Genomic DNA, 20,442 nt, shown 5'->3' with positions numbered 1-20,442 from the left:
TACCTGGTGATACTTCTTAGGTAAACTAGTAACTGTTGGGGATCTATCTTCTTTTAAATACAGACCACATTGGAAGAGTGAATGGATTTATGTGATGTGATCTAGGTAAACAATAGTGATCCCACCATAAACTACAAGCCACCATCTCAGGGCACATAATGGTGACTCAGGATCAGAAAACCACCTGATCAGACAGGGCCACACTAGCTCCTTCTGAAGCAGGCAAGTAAAGGACCATCTTGCAAAATTTCTATGAGTCCAAAGCAAGCACTGCGTGTTTATAGAGTCCCCACAGACATAACAGGGTGGTGGGCCTAGAGATAATACCCAAAGTCAGTACGAGTACAAGTCTCTTCTTATGCACGAAAGGCTGGGCATGGGGACCAGAGGACACGTACCAAAGCCGCTCTTGTGCTCAGCAGACAAACTGCCTCCCATCACCAGCCCAGCCTGATACAAAGACAGCCACTTTATCACCAAACTGCCAGAGCTTCTAATACAAAGCACAGTCAACACTCTTATATTTGTAAGCCCTTAATCACAAAGTGATTTCAAAATATTGGGTTGGTCAAAAGGTTTGTTCAGGTTTTTCCTGTATGATCTTATGAAAAAATTAAAAGAACTCTTTGGCCAACCCAATAAATTAAAACTACTATATGTAAAGGAAATGGCAACCCACTCCAGTAGTCTTGACTGGGAAAGTCCATGGACAGAGGAACTAGTCAGGCTACAGCCCATGGATCGCAAAAAGTCAGACACGACTTTCTGACGGAGCACACACACAAGTAAGCAAGAGACTCAGGGACTCTTGAAAGAAAAGGAGGTCTGATGAAATAGAGAATAAGTCATAAGGTATATAACACATTGGCTGTGCTTGCATTTTCTCTAACAATCAGTATTTGACAGGTTAAAGCACATCAGTGAGGATGAATCATGTCCGTCTGAAGCACAAAAACCACTGACACAAACTTGGAAGAAGAAACAAAGAAGCTTGGACACTTTATATCCTTTGGTTCTCTGACAGTCAGAGGCCTTGTCTAGTCAACATTTGGAGTAACTTTCCCCGGGGGTATTATTACGATTTGAGAGGGGTAATAGACATTCTCATAATACATTTTCATTTTTCGAGGCTAAAAGGTATGTCTTTTTAAGAGGCCACATTTTGGATGCATTAATGAGAACAAGCACACTCTCCTCCAGCTCGGCGAAGGTTAAAACCAACTGGAATAGTCCGGCCTCCAACAAACTTTAAACATTAGGTTGAAAAGTATACATCAAGGAAAAGAGACTTTCAGAAGACAGGGAATAAAATTATACTCTCATGAGATTTGAGTTATTTGGCATAGAGGTGCGTCGGGCTTGGAAAGCGAAAGCCCAAGTAATTAACAGAAAATTTCAAACTCGAGGGCAAGAGGCATTGATGTTTCATTATAGTAAAGTGCTTTTCTTCAAGATCTTTGACTCAGATGGTTATTAAAAATAAAGTTTCAAATTCCTAGTATTTAAACTCTCCAGGCAACTGGAAAGAAAATGGGTTCTTAGAGCCAGAAGGGGTGAAACCTACAAGCTATAAAAGCCGAGACTAGCTCTCATTAGATGTTACGTATGTTTTTCTTCTGAAATTCGTTCCTGTGATCTCTAGGCCTGTGGAACTGGGAAAAAAATTTGTGAACAACTGGCGTGGAGGGGCTGCAAAGCTACTTGCTGAGAGTTGAATCACGAAGCCATTACCTACCATGCTCCAGCGCCTTCATGGGAAACCAGAAGAGGATGAGCGAGTGGACCAGGGCATTGATGCAGTGACCCCAGAAAACCTACGGGAAAACAGACCGAGGTTGTCAGGAACTGCCCACACTCTTGACCTCTGTGTGGCTCAACAAGCCCCTCACTGTCAGGGATGCGGGCGGCAATTCCAGCTCCACAAGGCGGAAAAAACCAATTTCCTCCTTTTTAGGTACAAATGAGCCGGCTGTCTCCAGATAATATTCCTCGTGTACAAAGACCTAAAGAGATATTCACATATACACAGGACAATATACAATCTACCCACATCCGAAAAATAAACGATGATCCATTTCCTTTAGAGCTGAAAGCAAGACGACGACATTTTACCATCACTCAAAAAAAGGGGTAATAGGTCACGCTGGGACTGAAGAGACTGAAACCACACTTTGGGAAAGCATTACAAATATTTAACATGTGAATTCTTGCACAGCACACTCACTCTCTTGTTTTACCCCTGAAAATCCCTCCCATTTTTGGTTTTTAGGATTTAGATGAATGCCATTCAGAGTTAAAGATTCCTTTTAACACGTGAAAGGTCAAACAACAGAACATTAGTTCTAAACCAGTAGTTTCTTCTAAATTACAGATTCATAAATGCATTTCAACCATGCCTTTAACCCTGAGATGAAAGAATTACTAAAGCCAAATTGAATTTCTTTAAAAATCTACACATCATACCAGGAACTGCCACATAGCTTGATCTTGACTAGTGACAGGACAACAGAAAACGATGAGAAATGATAAGACAATGTGATCTTCCAGCTTTAATGTTCATGATTCGCCTGTCTGTTCCCTGCACTCTACATGCCACCACCCCCATCTTCAAAATGCCTGCAGGTTAGTCTCCGAGCACCCTCATCTCTGCCACCTTTCCAATGCGTCCACTCCCTACCCCCACCTTATGCAGCCTTTGAATTCAAACTCTGCAAATCACAGATCTGATTCACATAAATGACGCTGAACGAAGACTGTATTTCTCATGGACAGAGCCACAGTGAACAAGGGCACAGTCAGTCAGTGAACAGGGACACAACCAGTCACTCCCATCTCCTTGTGTGTGGAATACAAGAGATCCAGCAGGATCCCTCCTATTTTTTCCGGATGTGGACACAGCTATCATGCTTTCCTGAACACGAGGCCGCTCTGAAGGAGGACTGTCACAACACCTGGCTCAGAACAAGGTCTTCAGGGACCGCTCTTTGCCAGAACTCCTGGATCACCCTCTCTCAGGCCCCAGCGGTGGCCACGCAGGCTGGTCACACACTAAAGCAGCACCTGCTGCCTTAACTGAATGGGGCAACGAGCCTCAGTTCCAGCCCCTGAAACCCCTCCTGCATGAACACTGGAGATGGAAACACAGCAAATGCAGGTGTGTGGGCATCTCTGCCTCCAGCCCAGCCAGGCACCTGCCCTCCTCAGAGTGGGTCTGCACCGCTGCCCCCCAGACATGGCTGGCCGGCCAGTGACCCACCAGACCCCTTGGCTACTCCTGACTGGAGGACCCTGCAATGCCTAAGCCTGCTCCTGCTCAGCTCAGCCCTGGATCCCTACTCCTTGTCTGTCTAGATGTCTTCTCTTTATCGATTCTCCAGGATGAAAAACAACAGCCACGTCTGACTTGATTCCTGTGTTCACCTCTGGCCAATTCTCCTCACTGGCTGAAGGATTATTTCCCTGTCACTGAGAACCAGGCAGTGATGGAGCGAGGGCCGTGCCAGGTGACGGGGTTTGATGGGATGCGGGAGGATTGGATCCTACAGGCCTCGGGGTGTGGGGGCCACTGGCCATGTGGCCATCAAGGGTGCAGGTGGGGAAGAAGGCTTTGTTAAACAGGAAGACTGGATGCCTCCTGCCTGATCAGGTAGCTCAGATTCCCTGGGTGTGCCACCCTGGGGGAGATCTGGGGCCTCGCCTTCCTTCAAGGGTCCCCCCCGAGCATTGGCGGGGTCACCAGCCTTTCTGAGGGGTCCCACGTGCACACGTGGCTCACCTTGGTGTTGAAGCCCTCGGCGTTCTGGGTGATCTTGTAGAGCTGCGGGAATCTCAGCATGCTCTCCTGGCTGCAAGACCTCTCGAAGATGCCCAGTGTGAAGGGGGGCAGCGCCGTGAAAATCTGCGGAGAGAAGAGCAAGCTGTTGGCAGAGGCCCTTCCAACTCCTGCAGCCCCAGAGATTCAGGTCAATGTGATGACGCCGTAACTTCAGGTCAAGTCCAAACCGAGGTTCAGGGACTCCCTGGACAACCTCCCATCAGAGAAAATAAACAAAAGGTCATTTTACACTGTTGCCTAATCAGCATACACTCGACACGGAACACTAAGACCAACATCCTAAAATGCAATTGGCCAAGAGCTCTGGTTCAAGGAACAACTGCCTTCCTTTGCAGATGAGCTCTGACTTCGAATCTGACACGGTGGGCACTGTGCGGTGTGGGGGTGTTTTTCTGTGGGAGCCGAGGCCCCATTTACCTTGATTTTATGCTCACTTTTCAGGAAGCACAATGTCCTTCACCTACTTACTCAGTCATTTTACTGGGAATACATGATGGGTTAGATACTGTGATAACCCCCAGGGAGGGAGAGATTTAAAAAGGAAGAAGGAAAAGAAGCAGGTCCCTGACCCCTCGGAACTCTGTTTACTGCAGAGGTGGGGATGTGGCAGCTGGCAACAAACACAGAACGTACATACACAACAGCGTGCTCTACAAAGTCACTCCTGGGGAGACAATGCAGGAAGCGGGGGAGTCAAGGAGGGATGCTTGGACCACAGAGCCTCTGGCCTGGAAGGTACTGCACCTGTAGAGTTTGGTGGGATGGCGAGGGGTGTGAATGGGAGGGCAGCAACCCCATGGAATGAGCACCCATCACAAAGTTCTGAGGCTCAAACACACAAAGAACATTTGGGGGGACCTTGAGTCCATCCAGGGTGGCCAGGGACACGGCACGAGACAAGGCTGGGATGGAGACAGAATGACCTCTGTATATGCTGAGCAGAGGGTGCTGACCTTTGCCTGTCCTCCATAGAATGTGACAGGCTTCTATCTGTGTTCCAGAAAGAGAAAGCTGCGTGCTGAAGCAGAGGGCTGGTACAAGCATGTCATCCCAGGTCGGCAGATCTTCGGGCCACCTCCTCCTCGGGTGTGAGCACGGGTTGCTCTCTGCTTGGCATGGACCAAATCTGAACCCCCAAGCCCACCAAGTTCTGGGGGCCGTGAGAACTGAATGGGCGTCTCGAGAGAGTGCTGAGTGAATATTAGTTCCCAGTAGCCTAGCCAGGAGTCAGCCTGCCTTAAGTCTGCTGGGACAAAGCAACCAGAGTGTGGTGGGGTGAGGCCCGGGAAACTGGCCGGCTCCACCTTCAACCCGGAGCAGAGGAGATCAGCCCTGGGATGTTCATGTTCTAAAGATCTCAAGGAGAAAAAGATCTCAATGACAAACGCTACAGGAAGGTGCCCCACAGACATCTCAGAAGCGCTGCACACTCAGTGTATATATAAACTCACCCTCACTGTCGGGCTGAAGGAGCGATCCGCACAGTATGCACAGAGCCAGCTGTTTCGTCTTTTCCTTTTTTCACTTGACTTCCTCCTCCTACCTACTTCAAATCCTCTGGCCTCTGCAACCCCAGGCTAACTACCTGCCAGATATCTCACCTGGACTGTAGTGCGCACACACACACACATGTCAGGGATCATTACTTGTTTTTCAGAAACAATCCATCATACACACTTTCTTCATTGTATTTTTCTCATTAAACAAAACATCATGGGAAGCCCCCAAGTTCCCAGGGTTTGACCCCAAAGCAGTCATTTTCATGCTCACATAATAATTCATACTATAAGTGGACCGTATTTTTTCAACCACCACCTATGGATAGGCACTCATTGTTTCCAGTTCTCTGTTGCCACAACCATCATGTAATAAACACCTAGAATATATTATAGTATCTATCCTGTATCTTTTATTTCTCTGTGAAGGATTCCCAGAAGTAGGGCTGTGGGATTTTAAAAAAAACAAATACACTTTTAACTTCATAGGATGCTGCTTGGCTGCTTCCAGAAAAGGGTTCAATGGTTTCTCTCTCCTTTCATGAAGGACACAATTTTCCCCCTGCTTTTCTATCAGCAATTGCTTGTTATATTCTATTTAATACTCTCCACTTAAAAAAACTGAAGATATTGACTACTTCTAAAAATAAACATTCCTTGGACCACCAGTGAGTCTGACCATGTTTTAAAGTATTTGCTGGATGTGAGGATTTGGAATTGTGCATATCAGGTCCTTTGTCCATTTTCAATTCATGGTTTATCTGCTTTTCTAAGAGTTCTTGAACTCTTTCTATTATAAAATTTCCTCCAAATACACTTTTTGTTCACTAGCTTTCTTTATGGTTTCATTTGTCATATAAAATGCTTTCAATTTATATAAGATCAAGAATAGCTTCTCAATATGCAATTACATCAGGAATTTCTTGCAGGATTTTTACAGTTTTACTTCTCAAATTTACATCTCAATTTTTTCGAAACTAATGTATCTATGCTAGATAAGAAAGGAGTCAAATTTTATTTTTTTTCCCTATAAATAGCCAGTTTTGAGAACACAGTCCAAACTTTTTCACTACCCTAAAATATCACCTTTGACATTTACTTATTAAACTCTCACATATTACAGATTTAGAAGCTAGAACTGGGATTTAGTGCTAAGTTCCCTGACTTATCCGCCCAGTTCTCTCAGTACCATGTTGATGCGGTTTTTACAGCACGGTTTGATGTTTAGATAAGTCTGCCCTCTGATTGTTCTTTTCTGAACATGCTTTGCATATTTACTCTTAGGCAGGCACCTGTTAATTCCATTTATACTTCAATATCATTTTATGCAATTCCTTTCCCCTACCCTCTCCCCCCAAAATAATCATCCAGTGGGATTCTAATTGGAATCATATAAATTTACATACTAATTTTGGAAGGGTTGATACTATACTTAGTTTTTTATGATACTGTGTGAGAATCACTCAGTCATGTCTGACTCTTTGCGACCCCATGGTCTATATAGTCATGGAATTCTCCAGGCCAGAATACTAGAGTGGGTAGCCTTTCCCTTCTCCAGCGGATCTTCCCAACCCAGGGATAGAACCCAGGTCTCCCACATTGCAAGCAGATTCTTTACCAGCTGAGCCACAAGGGAAGTCTTCAGTATAAAAAATATTCCTATGAAATGTGGAGTTCTAATTGCTATTTTGAAAGGAATTATTACTCTCTTTCCACTTCTAAATCTTACGGCTATACTAAACAATAATAGCTAGTGATTGCCAAGTCAGAAAAAGCTATTGGTTTTCATGTATTTATTATAAATCTAGTCACTTTACTAGATTTTCTTATAATTTTATCATTGTCTTATAGTTTTATAACTTATAATTAAAATCTTACAATTTTATAATTTTCTTATAATTCTATCATTTCTTTACTGGTATATTTTGGGCTTTTTAGATGTACAGTCATATGAACATATTTACACAGCCATTTTGGTTCACATATTTGTATAAGCACAGAAATATTTTACCTTTTCCTAGTATTTGTAATAGCTATTTAATTTTCTTGGCAGTTACTGAAAATTCCCAAACAATGCTGAATTATATAGCAATGACAGGAATCCCTGACTAATTTCTTATTTAAAATGAAAGAGTTTTAGGATTTTACCATTTATGGTAGTATGGTACTAGTTTTTCATAAATAGTATGCATTATAGCTGATTGACTTCTTTATTTATTATACTACTCAGATTTGTTATTTTGGGACTGGCAGTTGGATTGACTCAATAACTTTTGCAGCATATACTGATGGGATCACATTTTTCTTCTTTATCTGGCTGATACAGTGATATTTAGAAAGTTTTTTTAAAGTTTTGAATCTCCTACATCTCTGAAATAAACCAATTATCTGTCAAATATTTTATCCTTTTGATACACTGTTGAACTCTATTTGCTGACACCTTATTTATAATTTGTACATTTCTGTTTATAAGTGAAGCTGGGATCAGTTTTTTCCAAATTCTGATGGCTTGATAAAATAAGTGAGATGCATTTCTTTGTTGTTAAAAAGTCAACTCTTCACAAAAAAATGGATAAAATGTAGCAGAAATCCATTTGATCAGGGTAGCTTTTGTCATTGGTGGCTTCTTTGGTCTCATTCTACCTGTAAAATAAAATGATGTAGAAATCTAACTATGGATATAATTAACATCTAATAGGATGGCATTGATCCATGACTAGAGGATATGGAGGAATCTGAAGTTAGTTTCAGAGCTGTTTAATTCAGCACTGTGAGAATTAAATTGGGAAACAGTAATTTGCTGCTTTAGCTGGTTTGGCGCATCAAACATGTAGAGCTAAGTACTGAAGAAGGAAAAGCAACACTGCTTGAAGAAACTGGGAAGAGAGACCCCAGCCCAGAAAAGTGGTTACTAGCATTGTCTCTGGAGAAGGCGATGGCACCCCACTCCAGTACTCTTGACTGGAAAATCCCATGGACGGAGGAGCCTGGTAGGCTGCAGTCCATGGTGTTGCGAAGAGTCGGACATGACTGAGCGACTTCACTTTCACTTTTCACTTTCATGCATTGGAGAAGAAAATGGCAACCCACTCCAGTGTTCTTGCCTGGAGAATCCCAGGGATAGGGGAACCTGGTGGGCTGCCGTCTATGGGGTCGCACAGAGTCGGACACGACTGATGTGACTTAGCAGCAGCAGCATTGTCTCAGATGTCACTAACTGCCTCTTGCCCTGGGTCTCTGTGGAGCAACCTGCAGAGGAAGGAAATACTGAACAGAAGAGTAATGACAAAATTGGAATATGGGCTGGTTGGCAGCCCACTCCAGTGTTCTTGCCTGGAGAATCCCAGGGACAGGAGAGCCTGGTGGGCTTCCGTCTATGGGGTCACACAGAGTCGGACACGACTGAAGTGACTTAGCAGCAGCAGCAGCAGCAAGGGCTTCCCTGGTGGCTCAATGGTAAAAAATCTGCCTGCAATGTAGGAGCCAAAGGAGACCCAGGTTTGATCCCTGGGTCGGGAAGATCCCTGGAGGAGGGCATGGTAACCCACTCCAGTATTCTTGCCTGGAGAATCCCATGGACAGAAGAGCCTGGTGGGCTATACCCCAAAGGGTCGCAAAGATGACCGTAGCGACTTAGCACGCATGTATGCATAGATTAGACAGCAGTGTTGTAGCCATGTTAAACTTCATGATTTTGATCATCATACAGTGATTACGTAAGAGAACTGTCTTACCAGCTATGCACTTAAGGATAAAGCAGAAGGGACATGATATCTTTTTTTAAATAAATTTTTTTTTTTTAGTAAATCGCTTGTTATTTATTTGGTTGCCCTGGGTCTTAGTTGTAGCATGTGCAATCTAGTTCCCTGACCAGGGATTGAACCCAGGCCTCCTGCCTTGGAAGAGCAAAGTCTTAGCCACTGCACCAGCAGGGAAGTCTCAGGGACATGATGTCTTAACTGATTCCCAATCGGCTCAGAAAGACACGTGCTGCAGTGTGTGCGCATGTTTGACTCTATATGCATGTTTGAGTGTCGTGAGAGGGAACGCAAGTGGGGGCAAAACGCTAATAACTGATGGATGAAGGTATACTGTCCTTTGTATCCTTTCTACATCTTTTCCCTAAGTTTCTATTATTTCAAACAAAAGTTACCAAGACAATTTCCAAGGGGGCGGGCAGACTTCCAGTCCTCCAAAGCATTGGCCCTTCCGGTGACTGACTGTGAGGTGAATGACCCTCTGAGCCCATTGCACTTGACTGTCCCAACTCTCTGCCACCACTTCCTGGTGACCGACTCCCACACCATGGCAACAGGCCTTTTCACCTCGGAATTCACTTCTCAGCTGCAATATTCTCTCTCCTCTGGATTTTTAAATTACAGTTAAAAAATACATCCCAAGCCCTAGGGGGTCAAACTTTAATGTGGATAACCACTGCTAGGAAGTTTTTTCTAAAAATTTTGTTTTGTTTCCTCAGTATCTCTGGGAAACTCTTTGTTAAGTTGAGACAGTGCTCAGGAATCTGCATTGTCAAAGAAATCCTGGTGATGCTCACGCATGTAGTCTGAGGACCACACTGACCAGCACCATCCCACAGCCCATCAGCATCTGATGTATCATAGCTACGAGTTTGCTGGATGAACCTGAATTGCCCGAGATGACAGAGAACTAAGGAGAGGATTCAGTGCTTCTGCCTGAGCATGAAAACAGGGCTAAACTCCTTTTATTGTGTGACCGGGTGATGTGTATTTCAATTCTTAGTGCTAAAGCACAGCCTCTTAGGTCTCAGCCTTCCAGTTACGAATACCATACGCATGTGGGCCAGGGTTGGCCTTTTCCAATCCTAAATCACTGTGGAGCAGTCAGTATATTTCCCCCTGAATGGTCACATAATTTTAACCTACTCAAAACACTTCTAAGTCCTGCAAAGTTAACAACCTGCCCAAGGGGAGGCCCTTTCTATGTGGTAGGTGGTTAGAGTGGCTTTTCTAGCATAGGTGATAAACGGCCATCAATTCAGGTCTGTTCTCTCCACTTGTCACTTTTGTCTTTGGGGGCATAATTATTAGCAAAAAATCTACTAGTGTACTTTGCGGCGAGTCACACAGTTATCAACTGATCAACCACGATCTGAACTTGGTTCAGCAGCATCTTAGTCTCCACATGTGACCCTCTTCATCTGCTGAGCTCTACAGGGCTGAAGCTGTGTGTTCAATGTGTTGTATGCAGTGTTTTATAGTGCACCTAGCAGAGTGGCTACTTAAAAAAAAGAGGGGACTGAGTAGATGGATGACTTGAATACCCAGCCACAAATGTATATACAAACTCTAAATATTTATAGCACCATGATTTATATTATTGTATGTCTGGTACCTTCCATCTATGCCTACCTATGACGGCTGTTTCAGAGTATAAACTCCCCCAAGGCACAGAATGTCAGAGTTAGGGTCCAAAACAAAAGTGTGGAAGCACAATTCAAGAAAGGTCCCTTAAGTTACACCCCTTGCCAGGAAAACAAAAGGCTAAGTAGCTACTTAGTCATGTTAGCCTATAGTTGATACTTATTTTTAGCTTTTGAATTCATTACAGTCAAGTAATGAAATGAGAACTCGAAAATCATAAAAAATACCAAATAAGTTGAAGACCATTTGCCACAGGAGCTGGGAGTCAGAATTCATTACTTTAGCACTATTTGTGAGAGAAAACGTCCATCCACAAGGACACATATGCTTTTAAGAAGGACAGAAAGGACACCAGGTTAAGTTTTGTACATTCACATCTGTGTTGACGGATTCAGAAATGAAATTATGGAGCGGAATGAGTTTAGACACAGTTCAGAAATTTTTTTTTCTGGAGCTGCAAACATGGAAATGTTGCCCAGGCATTTAGTCAGGAGGTAACAAGGGTCTATTATCAAGATATATGGGTTAATAATTTCATGGGGTTATTCAGGAATGATCTGCGATGATTGAAACCATGTGTGGGGAGTTTGTGCTTCTGCAGGATGTGTGGCAGCAACGGAGGCCCTAAAGATGTATGTGAGCCATGGATGCAGATGAGGGACTTAGATCCCCGTCACAGACACATACAGCGCAGCCCCGCACGCCATCAGAGAGAGAGAGAGAGAGGGAGGGCTTACTTACCACGTTGTATAAGCCGATGCACCAACGTTCAAATAAAATCTGCCCAGAAAATCCATTAACGAAGGCAAACCAAAGCTGAAAGAGAAGGAAGTTCAAGAAGTTTTATATCAATATTGACCTAAATGTTTCCATTCACTAAAGGAATCGTGGGGAATGTGGACCACCAGCTGGACACAGCTGCCGAGGGACACAGAGCCAGAGGACCGAGGTTATTCTTCCATAAAATACAGATTCCCAATATCACAAATACCAACATTTTAAGGAAACTGTACATTGAAGGCATTCATCGATTTTAAGAGGTAGCATGCAAATATTTATAGAAAAGCAATTTATGTTTAATTTATATCTAATGTTTTGCGTCGGCACATTCTCAATACGGAAAGGATCTCTACTTCATGTTCTTTTCCCTATAAAATTGACTTGATAAATAAGACTTATCTTTGTAGGACTTTCAAATAGATAAAAGTGAAAAAGAAAAAAAAAAAAACAACAGACACTCCACTGTTGGTCACGTGTTCTTAGCTCATAAACTACTTGTGTGCTCAGTCATATCTGACTCTTTGTGGCCCCATGTACTGTAGCCCACCAGACTCCTCTGTCCATGGAATTTTCCAGGCAAGAATATTGAAAGGCGTTGCCATTTCCTCCTCCAGGCTGATCTTCCTGATCCAGGGATTGAACCTACATCTCTTGCATCTCCTGCCTTGGCAGGCGGATTCTTTACTACTGAGCTACCTGGGAAACCCAATTTAAAGATTCAGTTCAGTTCAGTCGCTTAGTTGTGTCCGACTCTTTGCAACCCCATGAATCATAGCACACCAGGCCTCTCTGTCCATCACCAGCTCCCAGAGTTTACCCAAACTAATGTGCATCGAGTCGGTGATGCCATCCAGCCATCTCATCCTCTGTCGTCCCCTTCTCCTCCTGTTCCCAATCCCTCCCAGCATCTGGGTCTTTTCCAATGAGTCAACTCTTTGCATGAGGTGGCCAAAGTATTGGAGTTGTAGCCTCAGCATCCGTAATTCCAATGAATACCCCGTACTTGTCTCCTTTAGGATGGACTGTTGGATCTCCTTGCAGTCCAAGGGACTTGCAAGAGTCTTCTCCATTAGCCACCCCGAGAACAACAGTTTTATTCACATGGCCTCCCTACCATGTGAGGCCTCGGCAATCAGTACTTCAACCAAACTTTTAGTGCAATGAGAGTCCAGATCCATACAAGATACAAACACAATTATAAAGTGTTTTAAGGGTCTTAACCTAATTTTCCCAAGACTGTGTTATACTTTTTTTTGTCCTTTTTTCAAACAACTGAGTGAACATTGATAAATACCTAGCAAACAGAACTATTTTATTGCTTATTTCAGTTAATTTATTGCTTTTTGTTGAAGGTAGAGCAGTAATATTTTTACTGCCCTCTCCTCCCTAATAGCATCTGAAAGCAGCAAAAGTAATTGAAAACAAAAAAGAAATAGCTATTTTCAATGAAACTATGAGATAGCCTTAGTTAAAACTACAAATGACATAGAATAGAAACTGATCAATAAGACGAGAATGTCAATAGCAGACAAAACCTTCAGAGACAGGACTTCCCTAGTGGTTCAGTGGGTAAGAATCTGTCTTGCAATGCAAGGACCCTTGGTTTGATCCCTGGTGGGGGAACTAAGACTCCCACATGCTGCGTAGCAACTAAACTTGTGCACTGCAACTACTGAGCCTGTGAGCCCCAGCTAGAGGATCTGGTGGTGCAATGAAAGGATCCCGCATGCCACAGCTAAGACCCGACACAGCCTAGTTAAGTAGTTAATCAAAAGAAAACAGAAAAGAAAAATTAAAAACCCTTCAGAGTAAAAAGGTTTCCAAGAAAGAGGTGAAACAGGCCCAGAAAGGGCAGAATCAGCTCTTAATTAGAGGGTAAGACTGATGTAGGGGTGAGTCATGACTGATATCCTGAGACTGATTCAACATAGCAGGCACACTGAGTTCAAGGGCAATATATACATATATGCCTCCTCTCCTCATAAGTGATGGAGGAGAATGGCAGGGCCCAGTAGGGAGCAAAGGGCAGTCAATTTGGCAGATGCTAATCGAGGTAAACCAAAAAGAAATAAATGCAAAGTCACCTAACAGGAAAGCTGTAACACCCAGAAATTCACCATGAGGTGTAGAGGCCTCCAACTCACCTGCAGAGAAAAAATGGTGGTGAGAGAGGTGGTCACGACTGCAAAGGGACAGGTGACCCATGTGGAAGAGACAAAACATTGATGAGAAAGTGTTCTGAAAAACTCTGAAGTCCCCTCCCCCAGATGTCATTCAGTTCAGTTCAGTTCAGTCGCTCAGTCGTGTCTGACTCTCTGCGACCCCATGAATCACAGCACGCCAGGCCTCCCTGTCCATCACCAACTCCTGGAGTTCACTCAAACTCATGTCCACAGAGTCGGTGATGCCATCCAGCCATCTCATTTTCGGTCGTCCCCTTCTCCTCCCGCCCCCAACCTTTCCCAGCATCAGAGTCTTTTCCAGTGAGTCAACTTGTCGCATGAGATGGCCAAAGTATTGCAGTTTCAGCTTTAGCATCAGTCCTTCCAATGAACACCCAGGATCGATCTCCCTAAGAATGGACCGGTTGGATCTTCTTGCTGTCCAAGGGACTCTCAAGAGTCTTCTCCAACACCACAGTTCAAAAGCATCAATTCTTCGGCGATCAGCTTTCTTCACAGTCCAACTCTCACATCCATACATGACCACGGGAAAAACCATAGCCTTGACTAGACGGACCTTTGTTGGCAAAGTAATGTCTCTGCTTTTTAATATATTATCAAGGTTGGTCATAACTTTCCTTCCAGATGTCATTAAAAAATAATAAAAAAATAATATGACATAAAAAATGGTCAAATATGAAACATTCTCCATAGAAAGAATCAATTCAAAGCACTGAAAAATATTTTGAATGCTCTTGACAAGCCTAAAAGAGCTAAAGAAGATGTGATCTTTCCCTGAAACAAGCGGAAACAAGATGTGTGAGATATCAAAGAGGGAAACAAATAATAAGAGGCTGATGGGACAGATTAAGGACACATAAAGGAAATAAAAATGGGCTTCCCACATGGCACTGGGGGTAAAGAATCTGCCTGACAATGCCAGAGATGCAAGAGACGCGGGTTCAATCCCTGGGTTGGGAAGATCCCCTGGAAAAGGAAATGGTAACCCACTCCAGTATTCTTGCCTGGAGAATTTCATGGACAAAGAAGCCTGGTGGGCTACAGTCCATGGAGTCACAAAGAGTTGGACACAGCTGAGTATCTGAGCACACCCACAAAGGGAAGCAAAACCCAGGATGCACACTGCTGAAACTAGTCTGGGTTGGGTAGTACAGGCTCGAGTAGAAAAATGCTGGGCAAAGGACAAAAGTTAACACTGAATTTAAGAGATACTGATGGACTTCCAAATATAACAGCAAAAGTCTGAAAACGTGTACCTTTAAAAAAACTGTACACTGGAAGCAAATGTTCAAAGATATAATAGAAGAAAATTTCCTGAAATAGTCTAAAACTTTACTCAGCCAATAAATACAGAAGACACTATTTGTCCCCAGAAAACAAAACAACAGCTACAAAAAGATCAAAAGCCATGTGTACCCTGATGTATCAGTTAATGACTTTTGAAATTTTGTAGTATCAACTCTTTAATATATTCAAGCAGGAAAACCAATTAGCCTACAAGGGGAAAAGCCAAGTTGGTGTCATGTTTCTCCAGCACAGTAGACAATACCAGAGGTCAGCAGCGTGTGTTCACAAGCCCTTAGGGAAATTAAGTATGAAGAGAATTTCAGCAAAAGGTGGAAACCAAGGAAACAGCAAGAGCTGAAAACATGACATAAAATGTGATGACAGAAGTAATACCAAATATGTCTGTTACCTTAATAATACACTGAAAAATGCTGAATGTATTAAAAATATGAAAACCCAAATATATGCTAAGTACAAGAGAAATGTGAAAAAGAAACACTATTCAAGATTGAATTCATAACCCTAACTTACAAAGCCCTACAATGGATGAGGCCCTTGCCTGCCATCTTGAGGTCACTGTCCTTTCTTACAGAGATGGAATGGCCTTCCACTGGTTCAGATGAGCGCCAAAGGTGGATCCAGCTTCATTACTTTGAGCCCAGACAGAGGGCAATTATGTCAACAGCATTTGGTTCATAAGTTACCTTTATCTCACTCTGTTGAAATGCCCTTTAATATATAATGTTACCACGGTATTTGGGAAAAGTTTTAGGTTGTTTTGGTCTCACTCCATATACTGAAACTAATTACAGATGGCTTGAATACTTAACCATGATACCCAACACAAAGCATTAGGAGACAGCAGGAAAAAAAGTTATTTTGTATGTGAAATTGACTCTCTATATGACATTAATTTTCAGAAATCATACAAAAAGAGAAATGCATTTGAAACACCTCTAGAGAGGCAAACATTAATAAAGTTGAAAGAAGATGAATAAACAGTATATATAAATATGTATTTGTAACATCTATGAGGGCTTCCCTGGTGGCTCAGAGGTTAAAGCATCTGCCTCCAATGCGGGAGACCTGGGTTCGATCCCTGGGTCGGGAAGATCTCCTGGAGAAGGAAACGGTAACCCACTCCAGTATTCTTGCCTGGAGAATCCCATGGATGGAGAAGCCTGGTGAAGATCTAATTTCCTTAGATCTTTTCCTTTATAGAACTCTATAAAAGAGTTCCTCAAATGACAGAGGAAATGCCCAACAAACTGTTAGGAAAACAGGCAAAGAATACACATGTAGTGTGATCACAGGACACAAAACCACTTATAAATGTAGGAAATCTCATTTTTTGTGAAACACACACACAAAGGGATATCATTTTTCACCCAACAAATGGTCAAAGATTTAAAAGTTTTGACAACCTGAGCAAACAGCTCCTTTCACACCCAGGTGGCAATACAGCACTGTCCACAAATATGTTTAATATATTTTTCCTTTGATCTAGTAATTCCACTTCTAGGAACATACTCTACATATCTTATAGCTATAATCATAGAGCCTTCAACATAACATACTAATATGAGAAACTATTAAGAAGGATAAGAAACTAGGATCCCCCATGTACACTGGAGGCTGGTTAAATGGATATAATTTGTCTAGAACAATGAAATACTAGGCAGACATTAAAAAAAGCAATATAGGTCTATGCACGTGGTAATACTGAACACTCACTGGTACAGTGTTGCATGAAAAATGCCAGGGTGCATATTGAATGGTCATGGTCACGTGGAGTAGGTGTGTACACTCCTGCATGCATGGCAAATTTCTGGAAGACCCTTAAGAAAGTGTTAATATCCATTATCTTGATGTAGCAGAAGTGGTCTCTAGGGGGTAGTATGGAGACTCACTCATACCTCTGTGAACTTTTTAAACATGTCCATGTTTTACTTAGATAACTGTTTCAAGCAGTTATTCTCAAGGAGGGTTGATTTTGCCTCTGAGACACCTGGCCATGCCTGGAAACCATCTGAATGTGTTATTGGCATCTGGCGGGTAGAGGCCAAAGATTCTGCTAAATATCATAGGATGACCTGGAAAGCTCCCTACAGCAAGAAACTGTCTGGTCCAAGGTGTCAACAGAACCACTACCAAGAAAGCCTGGATGAAAGAAATAGGTTTATGAGGTCAACACGATAAAGTTTTGAAATAATATTGTAACATGTTTGTTATAAGCAAAACAACGCCACATGACAGGCTGCAGGAAGTCATGCTTGTATGTGTGTGTGTACAAGGTGGGGGTTCAGAAAGCTTTGCTTCTTTTTGAGTAACTGCCCCCTGGGCTGACCTCGTACATAGAACCACAGGCCCTACACCTTAGAGACCATGGTAGCAATGGATGTGACTGCAAAACTGGACAAAATTAGATCCCTAAACCAGAATATATCTTGATAAATTATCACTGAGATATCACTTTAAAGACTGAGTGAATTTTGTGTAACTGTGACATTCTAGTTGTTGAAATTCACCGTAAGGAAAAAAAAATCCTAAGAAATCAAACATGTCTTTCTCAGCATTAACCTTCGCCCTGAGCGATCCTAACCGTCACAATTTTCAATCTTCACTTCAGATTAACATCCCTGATTAGCTGAATGTTGAGATATTTCCTCTAAGCAGCCAGTGTTAAGATTCTGTCCAAGTTGGCCCTGGCTGAGCCATATGTTTCTTCCAAGATTTTGATATGTTTGTACTAATTTTTATCAATTGCAGGTGCTGCAGCTTTTTGAAAAGTATAAGCCAGCTCATTTTCAACATTTCCAATTTAGTTTCCATCTTCATTCAAATAATCCATCATTAGATGGTCAGATCTGTTTATTTCATTAGAAATATTTATTTGGGAGAGGAAAAAAATTAAAACAAAAATAAACAAAAATACACAATTCATCTCCTAAGTTCAAAATCCATGAAGCGGTTTTCTCTTACGCCGTAAACACTCAAACTTGATTTTATTTTGGCAAGATCTCCCTAGGTGAAGTGGAAAAAGTAGAACACACCGTATTTTAAAATATTTATATAAATGTACTGAGTTTTTACTTTATTTATCCACAAGACAGGTACACGACGACTCCCTGACACACTGTAAAATCAGACTTTCACACTGGTTAGTCATATACAAATGCTAATTCATCTACTAAAAAAGAAAGCACTGCCCAATTCATAAACATCCATGTCAATTTTGGAGTACCAGGGCTCCAAGCCGCACACCCAGGCACACAGCCCGCAAAGCAGACAGACCGCCCTCCCTCTGCGGTGGGGTTACTTGGACCATGGCTTGCTACAGCCACTAAATCTTACTCTTCTAGACTAAGAGGGCAAAGATTCCTCTGCCTTCACTCTGTTGTTAACTAGGAATGATATTAAATGGCTGCAGTCAAAGCGAAGAGCCAGGCTCTGCCCGGAGAGCCTCAGACTTGTGAGCTGGTGGGAAGACTGGCCAGCAACACGGTTTGCCAAGCTCCTGGGGTTTCTCCTGCTCAAATGCAGCGCTGTTAGGAGCAAACTGACCCAAACTTATTAAATGGCTTTTCCTACTTGGAAAAAGATCCTTTCTTGCTTTAACTGCTGCCCTTCTGCCAAGAATGCAGTAACCGTCCTGGCTGACTGCATAGACTCCTGTCTAGGGTCCCGGCCACCACTGTACCACCTCCGCAGTTAGCCCTGCTGCCGCTCAGAGTCTGAGCCCCCAGTCCACATGCTTGGGTAATGGTTTCACCCGGGAATGGGCAGAACTGCTCCTCAGTTTACTCTGCTCTTCCCAGACCCACGGTAGAGGGCTGAAATGGAAGAGTACCCTCCAGAGAGTAGTTAAATAGATCAGCCACAGTTCCTCACTAAAGTGGCAGCAACACTGTGATCTACTGATGTGCAGATGTCTCTGAGCCGATCAAAGTCAAAGCACTACAATCTTCTTGGAATTTGATCTGGCAATATGTATTAGAATAGAAAAGAAGGACACATCTCACCTAGAAATTCTATTTTTAGAAGTGCATTTCTCATAAATAAAAGCACCTGTATGTTAAAATATGTCTTCTTTTGCAGTACTGTTAACAGTGGAAAAACAGATTCCTTGAAGTTCTTTATTAGGGGGTGAATGCAGCAAGTCTGTCTTTTAAAATGTAAAATCTGTATGTACGTGAATGAAGGAATGTGTGCCAGAGAATCAGCATGGAACTGACCAAAGAAAAGACAAAATGAATAGGAAAGTCTATAGGTAGGTAGTTAGGAAATCAAGGGGAAATAATTCAAGGGTGCTATGATAGAGTTAAGAGTTATCAGAAATAAAAATAATAGAACAGAAAAAAAAAAGCACTAGGTAGGGGGACTTCCCTGGTGGTCCAGTGGTTAAGACTATACCTTCCAATATGGGGCGTGCAGGTTCGATCCATGGTTGGGGAACTAAAATCACATGTGCCTTGTGGCCAAATCATAAAATGGAAGCAATATTGTAACAAACTCAATAAAGACTTTAAAAATGATCTACATTAAAAAAAAATCTTAGTAAAAACAAGTAATAGCAAAATACCCTAGAAACTTCCCCCTTCAGGATGTTTTGTCCAATAAAGATGGGACTAAGTGGCCAGAATTAAATGAAGAGTCGGTGATGCCATCCAGCCATCTCATTCTCTGTCGTCCCCTTCTCCTCCTGCCCCAATCCCTCCCAGCATCAGTCTTTTCCAGTGAGTCAACTCGTCGCATGAGGTGGCCAAAGTACTGGAGTTTCAGCTTTAGCATCAGTCCTTCCAATGAACACCCAGGACTGATCTCCTTTAGAATGGACTGGTTGGATCTCCTTGCAGTCCAGGGGACTCTCAAGAGTCTTTTCCAGAACCACAGTTCAAAAGCATCAATTCTTCAGCAATCAGCTTTCTTCACCGTCCAACTCTCGCATCCATACATGACCACTGGAAAAACCATAGCCTTGACTAGACGGACCTTTGTTGGCAAAATAATGTCTCTGCTTTTTAATATACTATCTAGGTTGGTCATAACTTTCCTTCCAAGGAGAAAGCGTCTTTTAATTTCATGGCTGCAATCAGCATCCGCAGTGACTGAACTGAACTGATGGTAATAAACAGGCTGGCTTCATCTCTGAAAACTACGGGGTTTTTTCTTTCTGGGCCAGTCCTCGACAGGCCCAATGCTAACAGCAAACACCACATGCTTACAAAACTTCTGGGGACTTTTTTTCAAGGCAAACCAACACAAGAAAGTTACACAGTGATGTGTACAGAATCCACCTCTTATAAAACTACAACAAAAATGCTGCATGTTTATGTATTTCTATGAATACAGAGAAAAGCATGGAAGTGACTATTAGTGCAGAAATAGAGGCGGATGAGGAGGGAGTTATTTTTCTATTCACATTGCTATCATACAACAAATAAGTGTTCCTTCCAAGA

The 20,442-nt window shown here is 42.6% G+C and overlaps 1 protein-coding gene across 1 annotated transcript in view; it reads right to left on the bottom strand.

Moving 5' to 3' along the window:
• LOC129556377 (phospholipid-transporting ATPase IB) overlaps window positions 1-20,442 on the bottom strand; it is a 485,203-nt gene that overhangs the window by 156,097 nt on the left and 308,664 nt on the right. Inside the window, exons 28-30 of the mRNA XM_055426358.2 lie at window positions 11,475-11,549; window positions 3,776-3,898; window positions 1,736-1,814 (exon numbers count right to left, since the gene is read on the bottom strand). Of these exons, the coding sequence (XP_055282333.2) occupies window positions 1,736-1,814; window positions 3,776-3,898; window positions 11,475-11,549 (277 nt within the window). The remainder of the gene's footprint in view (window positions 1-1,735; window positions 1,815-3,775; window positions 3,899-11,474; window positions 11,550-20,442) is intronic.

The sequence above is a fragment of the Moschus berezovskii genome, chromosome 13, assembly GCF_049115385.1.
Source record: "Moschus berezovskii isolate FMDL1 chromosome 13, NW_MosBer_1.0, whole genome shotgun sequence".
NCBI lineage: Eukaryota > Metazoa > Chordata > Mammalia > Artiodactyla > Moschidae > Moschus > Moschus berezovskii.
Note: the sequence above shows the minus strand (reverse complement) of the source record. Positions and strands in the feature narration are given on the sequence as shown.